General features: G+C 38.8%; 1 protein-coding gene across 2 annotated transcripts in view; it reads left to right on the top strand.

Annotated features, from left to right (window-relative positions):
- The window catches only part of EML6 (EMAP like 6), a 276,659-nt gene that overhangs the window by 114,123 nt on the left and 145,808 nt on the right, over window positions 1-16,728 (top strand). For both annotated transcript variants that reach the window (XM_043918006.1, XM_043918005.1), the window contains exons 5-7: window positions 3,778-3,846; window positions 10,486-10,671; window positions 13,255-13,390. In XM_043918006.1, the coding sequence (XP_043773941.1) occupies window positions 3,778-3,846; window positions 10,486-10,671; window positions 13,255-13,390 (391 nt within the window). The remainder of the gene's footprint in view (window positions 1-3,777; window positions 3,847-10,485; window positions 10,672-13,254; window positions 13,391-16,728) is intronic.

The raw sequence follows: 16,728 nt of genomic DNA, 5'->3' as shown, positions 1-16,728 counted from the left end.
TTCTTTGTCTCTTGTAACTGTCCTTATTTTTAAGTCTATTTTGTCTGATATGAATATTACTACTCCAGCTTTCTTTTGCTTTCCATTTGTGTGAAATACCTCTTTCCATCCCCCCACTTTCAGTCTGTATGTGTCCCTAGATCTGAAGTGGGTCTTTTGTAGACAGCATATATATATATGTCTTGTTTTTGTATCCATTCAGCCTGTCTGTATCTTTTGGTTGGAGCCATCTTTTTAAGTGTTTTGGATTTGTTTTTGTATGTCTTTTTTCTTCCCTACCTTTTTTGTTCTCTTGTGATTTGATGACTATCTTTAGTATTGTGTTTGGATTGCTTTTTATTTGTGTGTGTATCGTGTATTTTTGATTTTCAGTTCCCATGAGATTTTAATATAGCAGTCTGTGTGTGTGTGTATGTATATATATATATACACACACACATATATAAACACACACACACATACACACAATTGTTTTAAGTTAGTAGTCTCTCAGTTTCAAATCCTTTTCCAAATCCTGCATGTGTGTTCTTCTCTTGTCATGATTGCTGGTTTGATACCAGCTTTGTGTGTAGAAAATTTCCTATTTTTACTTTATGTTTACCTTTACCAGTGAGCTTTCCCATTTATAATCTTCTTGTTTCTACCTGTGGCCTTTTCTTTTTCAACTGGAGAACTTCCTTTAGCACTTGTAGAACTGGTTTGGTGGTGCTGAATTCTGTTAGCCTTTGCTTCTCTGTAAAGCTTTTGACATCTCCTTTGAAGCTGAATGAGAGCCTTGCTGGGTAGAATATTCTTAGTTGTAGGTTTTTCCCTTTCATCTCTTTAAATTATATTGTGCCACTCCCTTATGCAGTTTCTGCTGAAAAATCAGCTGGTAAACCTTATGGGGATTTCATATGTATGTTGCTTTTTGCTTTTACTCTTTTTCTTTAAATTTTGTCAATTTGATTACTATGTGTCTCAATGTGTTCCTCCTTGGGTTTATCCTGTATGGGACTCTCTGAACTCCCTGGACTTGAATGAGTGTTTCTTTCCCCATATTAGGGAAGTTTTTGGCTCTTATCTCTACAAATATATTCTCAGGTTCTGTCTCTCTTCTTCTGGGACCCCTATAATGTGAATTTGGTGCATTTAATGTTCTCCCAGAAATCTCTGAGACAGTCCTCATTTCTCTTCATTCTTTTTTCTTTATTCTTTTCTGCAGCAATTATTTCCACCAGTCTGTCTTTCATCTCATTTATTCTTCTGCCTCATTTATTCTGTTATTGATTCTTCCTAGGCATTTTTCATTTCAATTGTTTTATTGTTCATCTCTGACCTTTAAAGCTAGTCTTTATTAAATATTTCTTGTATCCTCTTAGCCTGTGCTTCCATTTTCTTTCCCCTGAGATCTTAGGTTGTCTTTACTATCATTACTCTGCGTACTTTTTCAGGTAGATTGCCTGTCTTAACTTAACTATTCTTTTGGGGTTTTATCTTGTTTTTTCATCTGGAACATATTTCTCTGCCATCTCATTTTGTCTGACTTTCTGTGTTTGCGGTGTCTGTTTCTTAGGCTGCAGGACTGTAGTTCCTCTTCATTCTGGTGTCTGCAGGCTTTCTGGTAGGAGGGACTAGTGCTTGCACCCTTGTGAGTAGAGCTGGGTCTTGTCTCTCTGAGGGGCAGAACATGTCAAGGGGTGTGTTTGTAGGCCGCTGTTGGCTCAGGATGGCTTTAGATAGACTGTCTGCTAGTAGGCGGGGCTGTTTTCCCACTCTGGTGGTGGTTTGGCCTGAGGCATCCTGGCCCTGGAACCTGCAGGCTGTTGGGTGGGGCAGGTCTTGGTGCCAAAATGGCAACCGAAATAGCCCCTTCCAGGAGATCTCATGCCAGTGAATATTCTCGGGGATCTCCACCACCAGTGTCCTTGCTCCCACAGTGAGCCACTGCCAACCCCCCTGCCTCCTGAGGAGACCCTTCCTTGAAGGGTCTACCCACTGGTAGATCTGCCCAAGCTCCTATGGAGTCACTGCTTTGCCCTGGGTCCCCGTGCACACGAAACCTTGTGTGCAGTCTCCAGGAGTGGAGTCTCTCTTTTCCCCAGTTCTGTGGCGCTCCTGCACTCCAGCCCCACTGACCTTCAAAGCCAAATGCTCGCAGGGCTCCCTCTCCTGATGCCAGACCACCCAGGCTGGGGTGCCTGACATGGGGTTCAGAACTCACTCCTGTGGGAGAACCTCTGATATATTAGATTGGTCAAAAAATTTAATTGAGTTTTTCCATTACGTATTACAGAAAACCCAAATGAACTCTTTGGCCAATCCAATAATTATTTTCCAGCTTGTTGGTCTCCCACCCAGCAGGTATGTGATTTGATTATATTGTGAACATGCCCCTTCTACCATCTTGTTATGGCTTCTTCTGTCTTTGGGTGTAGACTTTTGGGGGGTGGGTAATTTGAGTCTTTTTCATAAATGATTGTTCAGCAGTTAGGTGTGACTTTGGTGTTTTCATGAGAGGAGTTGAGTTCAAGTCCTTCTCCTCTGCCGCCTTGTCTCTTGCTCATCCCTTGCATTTTGGATATTACTGTTCCTGCTGTCTTATGATCCCATTGTATATTATAAAGTAGTTGAGTCAGGCTGCATCAATAAATGATTTTGCTATTGTTTTGTTAATGTACTGTACACTTTCCAGTTAGGAGTAGACTGTAAAAAGTACAGTGCTATCTAGTGAGAACTCTTTAAGGACCCAGAATGTTTTAATGAAATACCATTTTTGGAACACTGTTCTCCCAGGCTCCATAATTTGTATCACATAGTTTTGTTCTTTATTACTGTTGTCAGTATGAATTATTATTGGTTGATTATAGGCAGATGATTTTTCAAGATTATTTTAGTGGCTAAAGTACTCAATAACTAGCACTAATTTATATAATCAGTGCTTTGTAGTCTTCAAAATGATCATACATACATTACATTATCTTAATTGACCTCACAGCAGAACTGAGGTGACTCATTCATTTTTGAGAAGGTGAGGTTAAGTTTAGAGATGCTAAGACTTGCCTGAGCTCAGAGAGCTTCAGGCTTCAGTGCTCTTTTTGTGGTTCATAATTGTTTCTTTCTACCTAACCAAAGGTTCTCCTCCTTTGTCTGATGATTGGAGCAATAGCTCCTTCCTATGTGATAGCAGCCTCTTTCTTTGGTTAGTCTCTGCCTCTGACGATTGGTCCTTCTTTCTGTTAGAGCTTAATAGAATGTGATCCATGGACCACCTACATCAGCGTCTTCTGGGCTGTGTTTTTAAATGCATGTGCTTGACCCACTAAATTTCTACTAAATTAGTGGAATGTGGTGATCCAACTAAATCCACCCAATTTCCAATCCACTAAATCAGAATCTCTGACATGGGCCTGGGGTAATATGCACTTTAAACAATTGCCATTCTCTTTGTTTTTATTGTAACTCTATCTCAAAAGTGTTAAACATTGTAGAGAACCAAAAATTTTGATGAATGATCCTAAATCATCGGTTTGTTTACCCTGGTAAAGTTAAAAATGTGATACTAGTTTGTTCTCAGTGTTTATGGTTAATTATTTCTTCTCCATTCAGGTCTAAGGTAAATAGACACAAAATGATAAAATGTGTATTAGCAATTCCTGACTCATCTCCAGAGCCAAATCCTTCATTTGTGTGGATGACCTTGTGTTCTGAGTGTGAGGGTAGAATCTTGGCAATTGAACAGTATCTTAAAGAAGACAAAAACTCATGAATGTGAAACTTTCTGTCTTTTTTAAACAGATTTTTGATATTTCCTGGGATCCATATCAGCCAAACAGAGTGGTTAGCTGTGGAGTGAAACATATAAAGGTAAAGCAGTTATTGAAAAGAAATTTGGGTACCTCATATGAAAATAATTTTAGATGTCTATGTGTATAATTTGGTATTGAGAAACTACTCAACTTTACATTTCCCCCCTTAAATTTAGAGGCTTCTTACCTGCATCTCTGATCCTGAAGCCTGCTTACTTCAGCTGATGGGCCTCTGTTTCAGAAATGCTGTGTAACAACAATCAAGCAAAATGCCCAGCTGGTAGCTAAAAAGGAAACTTTATATCAATTGCATATTATAAAGAAGACTCAATACTTTCAGAATTGCATGTTTTAAAACAGTTCTGATTTTAAGTTTGTGAATTAAGTTTTTACATTATGAATGTTTATACATATTGCATGTCAAAACATAGCAACATGTCAAAACTTTTTTGACATGTTGCTATGTTCTCTTAGAAGAAAGGTGCCATGTTATGTTGGGTATAGAAAGAAAGAGAGACATAGCACAAACCTCCATGGGCCACTGGCTTTTAAATGCCTCCGTTTTCCTGTGGACTACACAGCCTGTAATACTGCTAGTGGCCCAGGACCTGCCTCTGTCTATTTGCTTCTCTATTTTGTTACACGGGTAGCACGATTAACACCATCAACAGTCTTTGCTCTGACATAGCAAAAATTTCCCTGGACCCAGGGATATGTCCTGGGATCTTCTGACTATGAGTTTGTAGATAATAGAAAATAAAGTCCGTAAATAAAAGACTATAAAGGTAGGTTACATGCTGAATAGAGCATATGTTGATCTCTGCTGATATAAAAATCGTGCATTTCTGTACAATCAGAGTAGGTGTCTGTATTATTCCTCCAACCAGCGCCTCCTGTTTCCCAGTTCTTTTGTTCTTCTTTTAGTCTAGTTTTTCATGATCCTTTCCATTATTCCTACTTAATGCTGAAAGAGACACATGATAAAATGCTCAGAAGTAAATATAACAAGAAATGTGAAAGATTTAATTTAAAGACTATTATAAAACTTTACAGGCTTCCCTCATAGCTCAGTTGGTAAAGAATCCGCCTGCAATGCAGGAGACCCTGGTTCAGTTCCTGGGTTGGGAAGATTCTCTGGAGAAGGGATAGGCTACCTACTCCAGTATTCTTGGGCTTCCCTTGTGGCTCAGCTAGTAAAGAATCTGCCTGCAATGTGGGAGACTAGCGTTTGATCCCTGGGTTGGGAAGATCCCCTGGAGAAGGGAAAGACTACCCACTCCAGTATTCTGGCCTGCAGAATTCCATGGACTATACAGTCCTTGGGGTCACAAAGAGTCAGACACAACTGAGTGACTTGCCCTTGCACTTTCATGTGCATAAAACTTTACAGAGGGATGTAAAAGAAGACTTCTGCAAAAAAAAAAAAAGAAGACTTCTGCAAATGGGGAAAGAGAACTTTAATTTTGGACATGAAGTATAAAAATTATAAATGCATTATTTATCTCCAAGTTAATATATATTTAATACAAGTTCAATTAAAATCTTTATAAACTTTATTATTATCTAATATTTCCCTTTAAGTTATTCTAAGTTAATCTATCTATAGGCTTTCCAGGTGGCACTAGTGGCAGAGAAACCTGCCAATGCAGGTAGAGGTAAGAGACCCAAGTTTGATCCCTGGATTGGGACAATCCCCTGGAGAAGGGCATAGCAACCCACTCTAGTATTCTTGCCTAGAGAATTCCATGGACAGAGGAGCCTGGTGGGCTACAGTCCATAGGGTCACAAAGAGTCAGACATGACTAAAGCAACTTAGCATGAATAAGTTCATCTATGAGAATGAAGAGTGAGAATAGCCACAACTTCAGGATAAAAAAAGAGTAATGAAAAGTAACATGAGAGGTTCAAGAGGGAGGGGGACATATGTATACCTATGGCTGATTCATGTTGATGCTTGATGGAAAACAACAAAATTGTGTAAAGCAACTATCCTTCAATTAAAAAATAAATTAAAAAAAAAAGAATATGCACTACTATTTACTAAAGCCTACTATGAAGTTTCAAATATTAAAATAAGGCTGTGGTAAAGATAGATAAACACCAACAAAAAAGAAACTAAATTGAGAAATAGACCTTAATATGAATGACAATTTAGGGTATAATACTATCTCTGACAAATAGGCACTAGAACAGTTTGTTATTCTTGTTGTATGTCATTACTTCATAGCATATACTGCAATAAACTATTTGTGAATTAAAGAGTTAAATGTTTAAAAAACTCTAAAATAACTAGAGGAATGTATAAGTAAATATTTAATTTCTTTCCAGTTGGAGAAAGGTAGTTTTAAATGTAAAAGTAAATAAAGAAACCATAAAGGTATTTGACAAAAATAACCAATAAACAATACATAGTAAGAAATGGAAGGGAGTTTTATTCTAGCTAAGCTGAGGACTAGCCCAGGAGTGCAGGCTCCACCAAGGAAGAAAGCATTCTGAAGAAACATAGTTTTCAACACACTTTTATATTTTGTTGAAACAAAGAACATACATACATCAAACATGATAGGTATTTTCCTTCAGGGTTTCAACAGAGATGTGGGCTTCCTTGGTGGCTCGGAGGGTAAAGAATCTGCCTGCAACGGAGGCGACTGTGTTTGATCCCTGGGTGGGGAAGATCCTCTGGAGAAGGGAATGGCTACCCACTCCAGTATTCTTACCTGGAGAATTCCATGAACAGAGGAGACGCAGGCTACAATCCATGGGGATGCAAAGAGCCGGACACAGCAGAGCAACTAACACTGTCACTTCACTATTCATAATTTCAGATTAGTGCATACACAGAGACAGCATGACCTTGGAATCTGGGAAGGGAACCTTGTCTTCATAGGAGTAGTAGCATGGGCATCATGGAAGGGAGGCATTTGTTCCTACCTTCAAAAAATACATTCTTTACCTCTGGATAATGCATTCTTTAATGGTTAAAACAGATGTACAACATATGTTTAATAGGCCACAAGTCAAGCTGTTCTAGTTCACATAAAGTTCAGGCCAAATCAGGTATAAGCCAGAATGGCTTCTCCATACCCTAATGGGTAAAAGTTTCTTCTATCAAAGAATAATGATAGGTTCAACTATATAAATATTAAAACATTCTGTTTACCTTCCTGCTACCCTCAAGAAACAAACAGGCAGATCACAAACTAGAAGAGTATAAGCAACAGCGTAGAATGTTGACTTGTTCTTGAAATGTAAAGACCTCTAGCAAATCTACAGAATGGACAAAGAGTGTCAAAAGTATTTGTTTTTATTGATTGTCTGCTAATAGACACTTGAAAATATTAAATCTCATCTATAACTAAGTAATAGACACTTTAAAATAGCAGTGTTTTTAATAAAGATGATCTGGTATCGAGAAAGATTTGGGGAATGAACCCTCTCAAACCTTGCTGATGGAAGCGTAAATGAATAAGGTCTTTCAGTCTAGAAATTTGGCAATGCCTGTCAATTGCCTTAGAAAAGTTGACACCCTTCGAAACAGTTTCATCCCAATTTTACTATGTGTACTGCCAAAGTAAGGACTGCAAATAATTTTATATCCTGTAATTTAACCCAAGGAAATTCTTAGGAGTGTGAACCAAGCACTGGTCCATTACTAAATAACTTATCAATAGCAAATAAAACTAAAGACTTGAAACCCTCTGCCTCCAGGTAGTTAGATAAAATTTGGTATATGCATATGAAGAAATACTGTGCAATCATTATAAGTCATGTTTTAGAGGACTGCTTAATGTTATTTAATGGCATATTTAAGATCTATGAACAGTCAACCTCTGAGTGGGGTAAATTTGAGGCTTTGATATTTTTACTTTAAAAATATTTTTTCATGTAGGAAATAAATTGAAAGGCTCTCCCAAAATATTAAACAGTTATCTTTGAGTAGTGAGTCGATGGTTTTTAAATTTTCCCTGTATTTTAAAATTATTTTACAATAACATAAAATTTCTTCCAAAATAAAAAGTAATGAAAAAGCAGGGGACAAAAAGTTGAGTGTACAGGTTCTACTATTCAAAGCTATCACATGTCCTTAGGGCTTCATAAATACTTTATAATCCTTGTGCAGAGAGCTGATTTTTGTTGAAGCAAAGCAGTGCATTTATTTCAGCAAACAACTTTTTGGCCAACTCAATAAAATCCTTTCTCGTTTTGCAATCCCCAGTGTTCAGCAAACAGGCAAATTACAATTACCTGAAACAAATGCTTGAAAAACAGTAGCAGTGGAGCATCAACTGCTTCATTGGTTTTGCAGAAAATGAATCTACCATGTTTGTTGGATATTATTGCTTTTGCTTGGTTGTCTAGTCGCAGGCGGAAGGGACCTTAGGGATTACTGAGGGCCAGATGAGCTCCCAGGTACCTGCAGTTCTAACAGAATTTGCATTACAATCTGTGAATGGAGATTGGAGAAGATAAACAGTGTCTTTTCCTTTAATGTGAGTTTAATGGGGTGTTGCTTCACTAATCTGTCACAGTTTTCCAAACATGTAGTGCTTCTCAAAAAGATATAGCATCTCAGACTTGCTATCTTCTGCAGAAAATTTCATACCTGTCTTGGTATTACAGCTATGTATGTCTTTTTTAGAGAATTATTTGATCATCTGGAATGTTTCATGTTGACATTATACCATCTGACTGGGTGATTTCATCAGAAAAATCTTTGTGTCTGAGGATACCAGTCTTTTTTTTTGTGTGTGGTTGTCCATCTAGAAATATTTCAGTAACTTGGGCCAAAATGCACATCCCAAGTCAAAGGGATAATAATTACCGAATAGTTACTCTCCTTTTAGTTTTCAGGCATGGGGACAAAAAGAATGAAAAATGTCTGCCTTAAGTATCACCTGTGGAAGGGCAGATTCTTTGGCATGTATGTATGTACAACCAGTAGTCGTTCATATCTCATAGTTTGTTCAGGCTCAAAGTTAATACTTACATGCTTTCCCAAAGCATATACCTATCCGTCCCTAGATTGTTCTTAGTCTTTTGATGTATACCTTAGTGCTTTTTGGTAAAAATATTAATAGCCGAAGAAACAAATTCCCAGAGTTGACATTTAATGGAAAAGAATCTTGTGTTTTTTTGAATGATTGCACACCTGCCTTTCATCCTCTCAAGAGCCACCACCTACACAGTTGCCTGAGCCCTTGGCCCTCCTGGATGGTGAAGCCATCTAGAACTGCTTCCTTGGATTCCCATCTACTCTGTGAAGACCATTATTTTTCCTCTTCTGCAAGCACAAGTGTTAAGGTTGCCTCTGAGTTTTCCTCACACATTTCCTGTCACCTCCATGTAACTAACCCTACTCTCCTAATCCACAGTGCAGTTTCTTCCTCACCACTGATTCAAATCCTATTCTTGCTCTTTCCAGAGAATTCTGGTTCTCTGTCTTAGAATTTCCTTACCACTTGTATGTAAGTCAGAATATGCTGCTTTAAAATGATCTTTTTTGTTTTGTATGTATCTTCTTTATTATATTTAAAGTTCTCAAGACAAATATTTCAATATTTTCTCTGTTGAACCTTCGGCAAGTCACTTATGCCTTCTTTCGCTTCCAAATGAGTATACTAATAACATCTGTCTTAGCCTATTTGTGAGGATATTATGAAGATAAAATGACTAAACATGTGTAAAGAGGCTTTATAAATTGTGAGGCTACATATGTACATCGCAGTAAATTTATACCAGTTCACGTACTGAAAAAAAAAACTGTGTCAAAGTGAAATAATTTCTACATAACCATAGGAGTCTTCCTGCTACCATCTATAAAGTAACTCCGCCTTTATGCTTATGATTGTCTACATAATAAATTATGCAGCTAAAACTGAGAGGCCTAGTCAATTATTTGACTATATGAAATATAACATATTTAGAAACATATTTCTGAGTAATGTTTCTACTTACAAATTTATATCATTTTAATTAGAAATTATTTTAAAAAACATATATACATCAAAAAATACCTAGAAGATATATTGACATGTTGGGATATTGGGAATAATGTCAATTTTCCTCTTTTACTTCTCTCTGTTTCTAAATTTCTCTATGATAAACCTACCCTAGTGCTTTAATTTGGCAAGAAATGAAACAAAAACATGATTCATCCATTTTTATCCCAATTCTGAGAACATTGGCATTTTATACTAAATGAACATTAAACATTTAGCAAAGTTTTGGAATTTTAGGACTTTGAAAGTTTAAAATGTACTGTTACAATTTTTTTTTACTGCTAGTAGTTGGCTAAAATGTTTTACAATTTCTACTGTTATAGCAAAACAAGTTAAATTATGTATATCTATTATGTGTGTTCTAAGTCACTTCAGTTGTGTCCGACTCTTTGCGACCCTATGGACCATAGCTTGCCAGGCTCCTCTGTCCATGGGGATTCTCCAGGTAAGAATACTGAAGTGGCTTGCCATTACTTTCTCCAGGGCATCTTCCCAACCCAGAGGTCAAACCTGTGTTTCTTATGTCTCCTGCATTGGCAGGCAGGTTCTTTACCACTAGAGCCACCTGGGAAGCCTGTATATTTATTATAGTTCAGCTCTAGAAAATTATGTAAAATGTATTGAAACATCACCCGATAATACCAATAGTGAGATGCATCAGAAGACTGTTTTTGGATTATTTATCACTTATGTTCTAGTTTTGGACGCTCTGTGGAAATGCCCTGACTGCAAAAAGAGGAATATTTGGCAAAACTGGGGATCTTCAGACCATCCTTTGCCTTGCATGTGCCAAAGAAGACATCACCTACTCTGGTGCTTTAAACGGCGACATCTATGTCTGGAAAGGGCTCAATTTAGTCCGCACCATTCAAGGAGCGCATAGTGTAAGTATTCTCATATGGAAATTTGTAAATTACTTATTAAATAAGTTAATGTCACAAATTTCTGTATTTTTTCCCTGTTGCTTTAGTATTAGCTAATTCTGCTGAATATGCAGAAGTCATGAAAGATTTCCCTAATTATTTTTGTTCACTTAGAAGAATTTAATATTTCAAAAGCATGATAACTTCATTAGCCTTTACCTCTATCAATTGGCTGATTAGTGTAATTTATAAGCAGCAGTTTCACAGAAACTAGAAGTATTTCATTGTCAGTTTCATCTTATAGACCAGCACTTCTCAAACTTTTACATGTGTATGAATCTCCTGGAGATTTTGTTAAAATACATACAGTGACTCAGTGGACCTGGAATGATGTCACTGCTGCTGGCCTGTGGCCAACATGGTGGAGACAACTATCATTTTTATAGTGGCTAGAAAGGTAGATTTTCCTCACCCCGAGTGAGGGAGTGTCACCTCCACGTCCCCACCACAAGTTCTTAAAATGCAAGCGGAAACCATTGATAAATTCTTTTGATGGTCTGCTCTGTAAGAACAAGGACAAACTTAATACTGAAACACTACGCTCAATTTTGACATATAGTAAAGTAATTTCATTGCTGTATCTACAGATGATAGAGTGAAAATGCCCAGAAGAATGGGGAGATAATGTGAAAGGTAAAGTCTGTTGTAATAAGTGGAAATTTGGTAAAATAATATCAGAAACTCAGCAGACCTTTAACTTATTGCCTCCAAACTGATGCTGTATTACTGTGAACATGAAAACAAGTTTAAGCAACTCTTAGCAAAGGAACTATGAAATTTTAGACCTTTCTCATATGTTGAAGACCAATTTTCTTGGCTTTGGTAATTATGAAACAGCTCTTGAAACAATTAAAAGGTCAGTATTGGTCCTCATTCATAAAGAACCTGCCTTCAGTTCAGTCGCTTAGTCGTGTCCGACTCTTTGCGACCCCATGAATCACAGCACGCCAGGCCTCCCTGTCCATCACTAACTCCCGGAGTTGACTCAAACCCATGTTCATCGAGTCGGTGATGCCATCCAGCCATCTCATCCTCTGTCGTCCCCTTCTCCTCCTGCCCCCAGTCCCTCCTAGCATCAGGGTCTTCTCCAATGAGTCAATTCTTTGCATGAGGTGGCCAAAGTATTGGAGTTTCAGCTTCAGCATCAGTCATTCCAATGAACACCCAGGACTGATCTCCTTTAGGATAGACTGGTTGGATCTCCTTGCAGTCCACAGGACTCTCAAGAGTCTTCTCTAACACCACAGTTCAAAAGCATCAATTTTTCGGCTCTCAGCTTCCTTCACAGTCCAACTCTCACATCCATACATGACCACTGGAAAAACCATAGCCTTGACCAGACAGACCTTTGTTGGCAAAGTAATGTCTCTGCTTTTTAAGATGCTGTCTAGGTTGGTCATAACTTTCCTTCCAAGGAGTAAGCGTCTTTTAATTTCATGGCTGCAATCACCATCTGCAGTGATTTTGGAGTCCAAAAAATTAAAGTCTGTCACTGTTTCCACTGTCTCCCCATCCATTTCCCATGAAGTGATGGGACCAAATGCCATGATCTTAGTTTTCTGAATGTTGAGCTTTAAGCCAACTTTTCCAGCCTTAGTAACCTGATTTCTCTTTACACTGGATATTATGTCAACATTATACTCTTGTAGCACATTTTCCCATGAAAAAGCAGCTTTAAGTTCCTAAACCATATCAGATGTGAAAAGCATCTTCAGCTGATGCTTAACAAGCTAACATAAGAGTAACTTATGCTTTCATTTAGGCTCAGATAGTGCCTACTTGAACTCATTGGGATGCATTTCTTCTGTTGTATCTATAGAAGTGTTTGTGTTCCTAACCCACATATCTTTACTTGTTTTGGGAAGGAATTTGATAGCTCAGTTGGTAAAGAAACTGCCTGCAATGCAGGAGACCCTGGTTTGATGCCTGGGTTGGGAAGATCCGCTAGAGAAGGGATAGGCTATCTACTCCAGTGTTCTTGTGTTTCCTCTATGGCTCAGCTGGTAAAGAATCTGCCTACAATACAGGAGACCTGGTGTTCGATCCCTGGGTTGGGAAGATCCCAGATTCCCCTGGAGCAGGGAAAGGCTACTCACTCCAGTATTCTAGCCTGCAGAATTCCACGAACTGTATAGTCCACGGGGTTGCAAAGAGTCGGACATGACTGAGCAACTTTCACTTATATGAAACACCCCCACCACTGTCTTTATAATGATCAGTTGTCACAGAAAGAAATTTATTATTTCTGTATCTGCTTCAGCCAAGGAATTCTTGGAAATTTTTTTACATTCCATAGTTTGTATCATCATAACAAAGGAGCACTTGAGCTAGTTTGCTTTGGTGGTTATTATGAATTTTTAATCTAGCTAGATTTTAGCTAAAAGGGATGTTACAAATGGCTCCTTGTTCTATTGCCAGGATTTCAATAGAGAACAGGGGATTTGTCTTCATTTTTGTTTTGTTTTTGTTTTATATTTTAATTATCAAGATCCAAATATAATGACTATTTAGAATGATTACAGCATTATGTGCCTTAATCAACAGGCTGGAATCTTCAGCATGTATGCTTGTGAAGAAGGCTTTGCTACTGGTGGACGAGATGGGTGTATACGATTATGGGATACTGATTTCAAACCAATAACCAAAATTGATCTCAGGGAGACAGAACAAGGATATAAAGGTAATGCATGTATTAATACTTACTGATAGCTCTTATTAAAGTGTTAAATACAGTGTGGGAATGTGTATTTATATTTCTCTTATCCCATGTTACTCCATTAAGGATTTAAGACAGTTTACATAAATGTAATGAATACAAGATAAAAAATATGTTAAAAGTAAATGGATACCTCTTTTCCTAATTTTCACAAAGGTATCTGTAGGTACTACCAGTGGTCCTACTGCAAAGATAAACAATGTAATGGTAAAAACTACTAAGTGGTGTCCTGGGAGTTGGGACTTTAACTTATAAAACTGGGAATTTGTGAACAAGTTAGTGACCCTAAATGTAACTGCATGCAGCCTCTGACAAATAAATAAAAAGGAAAAAACAAGAGAAATTATTTTTAAAAAATAGTTTTAGTGGAATAGCTACCATAGTAGTAGGAACGTGGGCATGGGCTCAGAGTCAGGGGTCTTGGGTTCAAATCCAAGTTTTACCCCTTATAGATCTGAGACCTTGGTCGAATTTCTTAGTATCTCTGGGCCTCAGTTTCCTTATCTGCAAGATGAGCATAATACCAGCGCCAACTTCATAGAGTTATATGAGGACCAAACACACTTGCAAAGTGCTTAGAGTAAGTCATTGTGCATAGTCGGCACTCAGTAAATGTTGGCTATTATTACAGTATGTTAAGTATGTGTACCAGAAAATGTAAAGCAGTTTATATACATCTTTTTAAATTCTCATGATAGGCTCATTATCTCATTTTTCATAGAAAGAATTTGGGACTGAGAGATTAAAGTGGAAAATATAAATATGAAAGATAAGATGAAGTCACAAATGATGTTAATCCACTGACCTCACGTGGAAGCTCTGTTCACATGCTCAGGTGGGCCTCAGATGGCTCATGGCCCCTGCGGCCAGCACTCAGGGAGGGGTGCTTAGTACCATGAGTTGTGGCATCAGCAAGATGAAAACTTACTCATTGCCCAGATGAAGGGGAATTACTCCCAGTGCTGAGATGGGAGAGAAAGTCCTGAGAATCTTCCTAGAGGGGTCTCTGTGACATGAGACCCAACATCCTCAAAAAGCCTGAAGTGACCTGATACTCAACCTGGTTGTTTTTCATGAAGCCCCTCTTATGTTGGCTGATGGCAGTGTAGCCACAGAGGTTCTTCCATATACCAAATGGTGTGGCCATTCTCAGAGCTCTCTGCTGGCCTGGGGTAGATTCCAGAGGACTGAGAGAAGAATGCATGGATCACTATGCTTCAGCCATCCTCCTTAAATAATGTTGTTTTCAACCAAAACTTTCTTAAAAATTGAGCAACAGGGAAGTGAGCTAGTCACTGTACTTCCTACATATGCCCAGAGTCCAGATTCTTTAAATATCTATGAAATACAAACACAAAAAAATGTGTTCACAGTCAGCTCACCTGGAGATTGGATTGCTATTCTCTTGCTCACGATCCTGAGGTGGATACTTTCCTGAGTACAAGACCCTGGGGTCGATACAGGAGGTTGTAGAATTTAGTGGCCACTTCATTGCATGGACAGGGAGACAGTCAAGGCCCTTGAGTTCTCTGCTGGAGAGCATGGGCCAAGCAGACTTTATCCCCAAAAATACTTCAGGCAGACCTAAGCAAGTAAGTGCCATAAGAGCAACGTTAACAATGCTAGAATAAAGAAAGAGAAATTGCTCAGTCATGTCTGACTCTTTGTGACCGCGTGGACTATACAGTCCATGGAATTCTCCAGGCCAGAATACTGGAGTAGGTAGCCTTTCCCTTCTCCAGGGGATCTTCCCAACCCAGGGATCAAACCCAGGTCTCCTGCATTGCAGGAGGATTCTTTATCACCTGAGCCACAAGGGAAACCAGAAATAATGATTCCTTTTTGGCAATCACTTTAGCCAGCTCATCCAGAAGTTTTATCACATAAAGTATAAATTTTAAAGTGTGGGGACCAGGACAGAAGCCATATTTACCCTGCTATACTTTTCTACCTGATACCCAGTCCCTGACTTCAGGCTCCCAAAGGAGATTTCAGGAGCTGGTTTAGCACAAGCATCTGTATAGCTGGGGGTTTGTACTGACTGCCAACCCCATGGTCAGCTCCTGTCCCCAGAGTCAAAGGAAGATCATCAGGGACACTTGCTGTTTTCTTTCAGTCTCAGCTGATTTCCACACATACTCACTTGGCCAGGATCAAAGCTGATGCAGGTGGTGCGCAGGGGACGGAATGTCCTTCAGCAGGTCTGCACCTCATAGGTGGGGCCTGTGGTGCCTGGACTTACAGTTGATTGGGGTGGGGGGTGGGGATTAGCATGTGTTTTTAGGTGGATAACCAGAGGGACAATAGCCTGTATTTCAGGAAAAGTAATGGACTGTGTTTTTAAAGGATTGTATAGACCACACTGCAGTTTGGGCCCAACAGAGCTATGAGAATGGGTGCCATTTTCTTGCCACCTCAATTTTTATAGTTGCAGCTCATTACTGATACTCTTATTTACTTCATGTTTTACTTTAAATGAATGTTAATGCATTTCTTTCTCTCCTTTATTTTACCTCTCCTCATAGGCAATTAATATCTGTGAAATTATGGCTTTAATATACTTTATTTATACATATTTTTTACTTGTTAAAGTAAGTTCTAGCCATTGAAATACAAAATTTTGTCCATGTAGCATCCTCACTATCAGTGATGCCTTTGCCTGTCACACTTTTGGCAGCACTGTAACAGGAGCACATTATGTACTGTCAAACTCCCAAAGCATTGCTGGTTAGCAATTAGCCCTTAGCATAGAGCAGAATAAATGTCTAGAGTAAAACTAATGAGAGGCTCCTGGTTGAAGTGTTGATAACAACCCTAAATCTGGCTCACTCTTCACTCTCAACTCATCTAGTTCTTGAGCCTGTGTGGACAGACCCTTGCAGGGGAAACCTGCCATGATCCTGAATCACCTTAGGGACCCCCTGTTGCCTTCGGGTGGGCCTTGGCGCCATCATCACACTGAAGCAGGGCAGGGGTCTGCTGAGTTCAGAAACTGCTTTGCATATCTCAGAACAGGCCCTCCATCGTGTTTCCTGAGGCAGTTGCCAGGGCCACCCTGTTTTGGGGCACACTCTAAGGCACCTGAAGGAATGAGTGAGGTCAGAGTGAGATGGGAGACCCAGCACGAGAATAAAGATTAAAATATGTAGGATTTGAGATGAGGATTAAAAGTAGTTGAAATGTATACAGTTTTCTGGTCTAGTTTCAACCGGTCAACCTTAGCTCTCTGAGCATTTGCAGACAGTGTGGGTGAAAGGGGAGTGAAGAAAAGAGGGTGGGGAGAGGGAAATAAGAGGAAGAAA

The sequence above is a fragment of the Cervus elaphus genome, chromosome 11 (genome assembly GCF_910594005.1).
Source record: "Cervus elaphus chromosome 11, mCerEla1.1, whole genome shotgun sequence".
NCBI classification, from domain to species: Eukaryota; Metazoa; Chordata; class Mammalia; order Artiodactyla; family Cervidae; genus Cervus; species Cervus elaphus.
The sequence above is the reverse complement of the archived record's forward strand: the minus strand, read 5'-3'. Positions and strand labels throughout refer to the sequence as shown.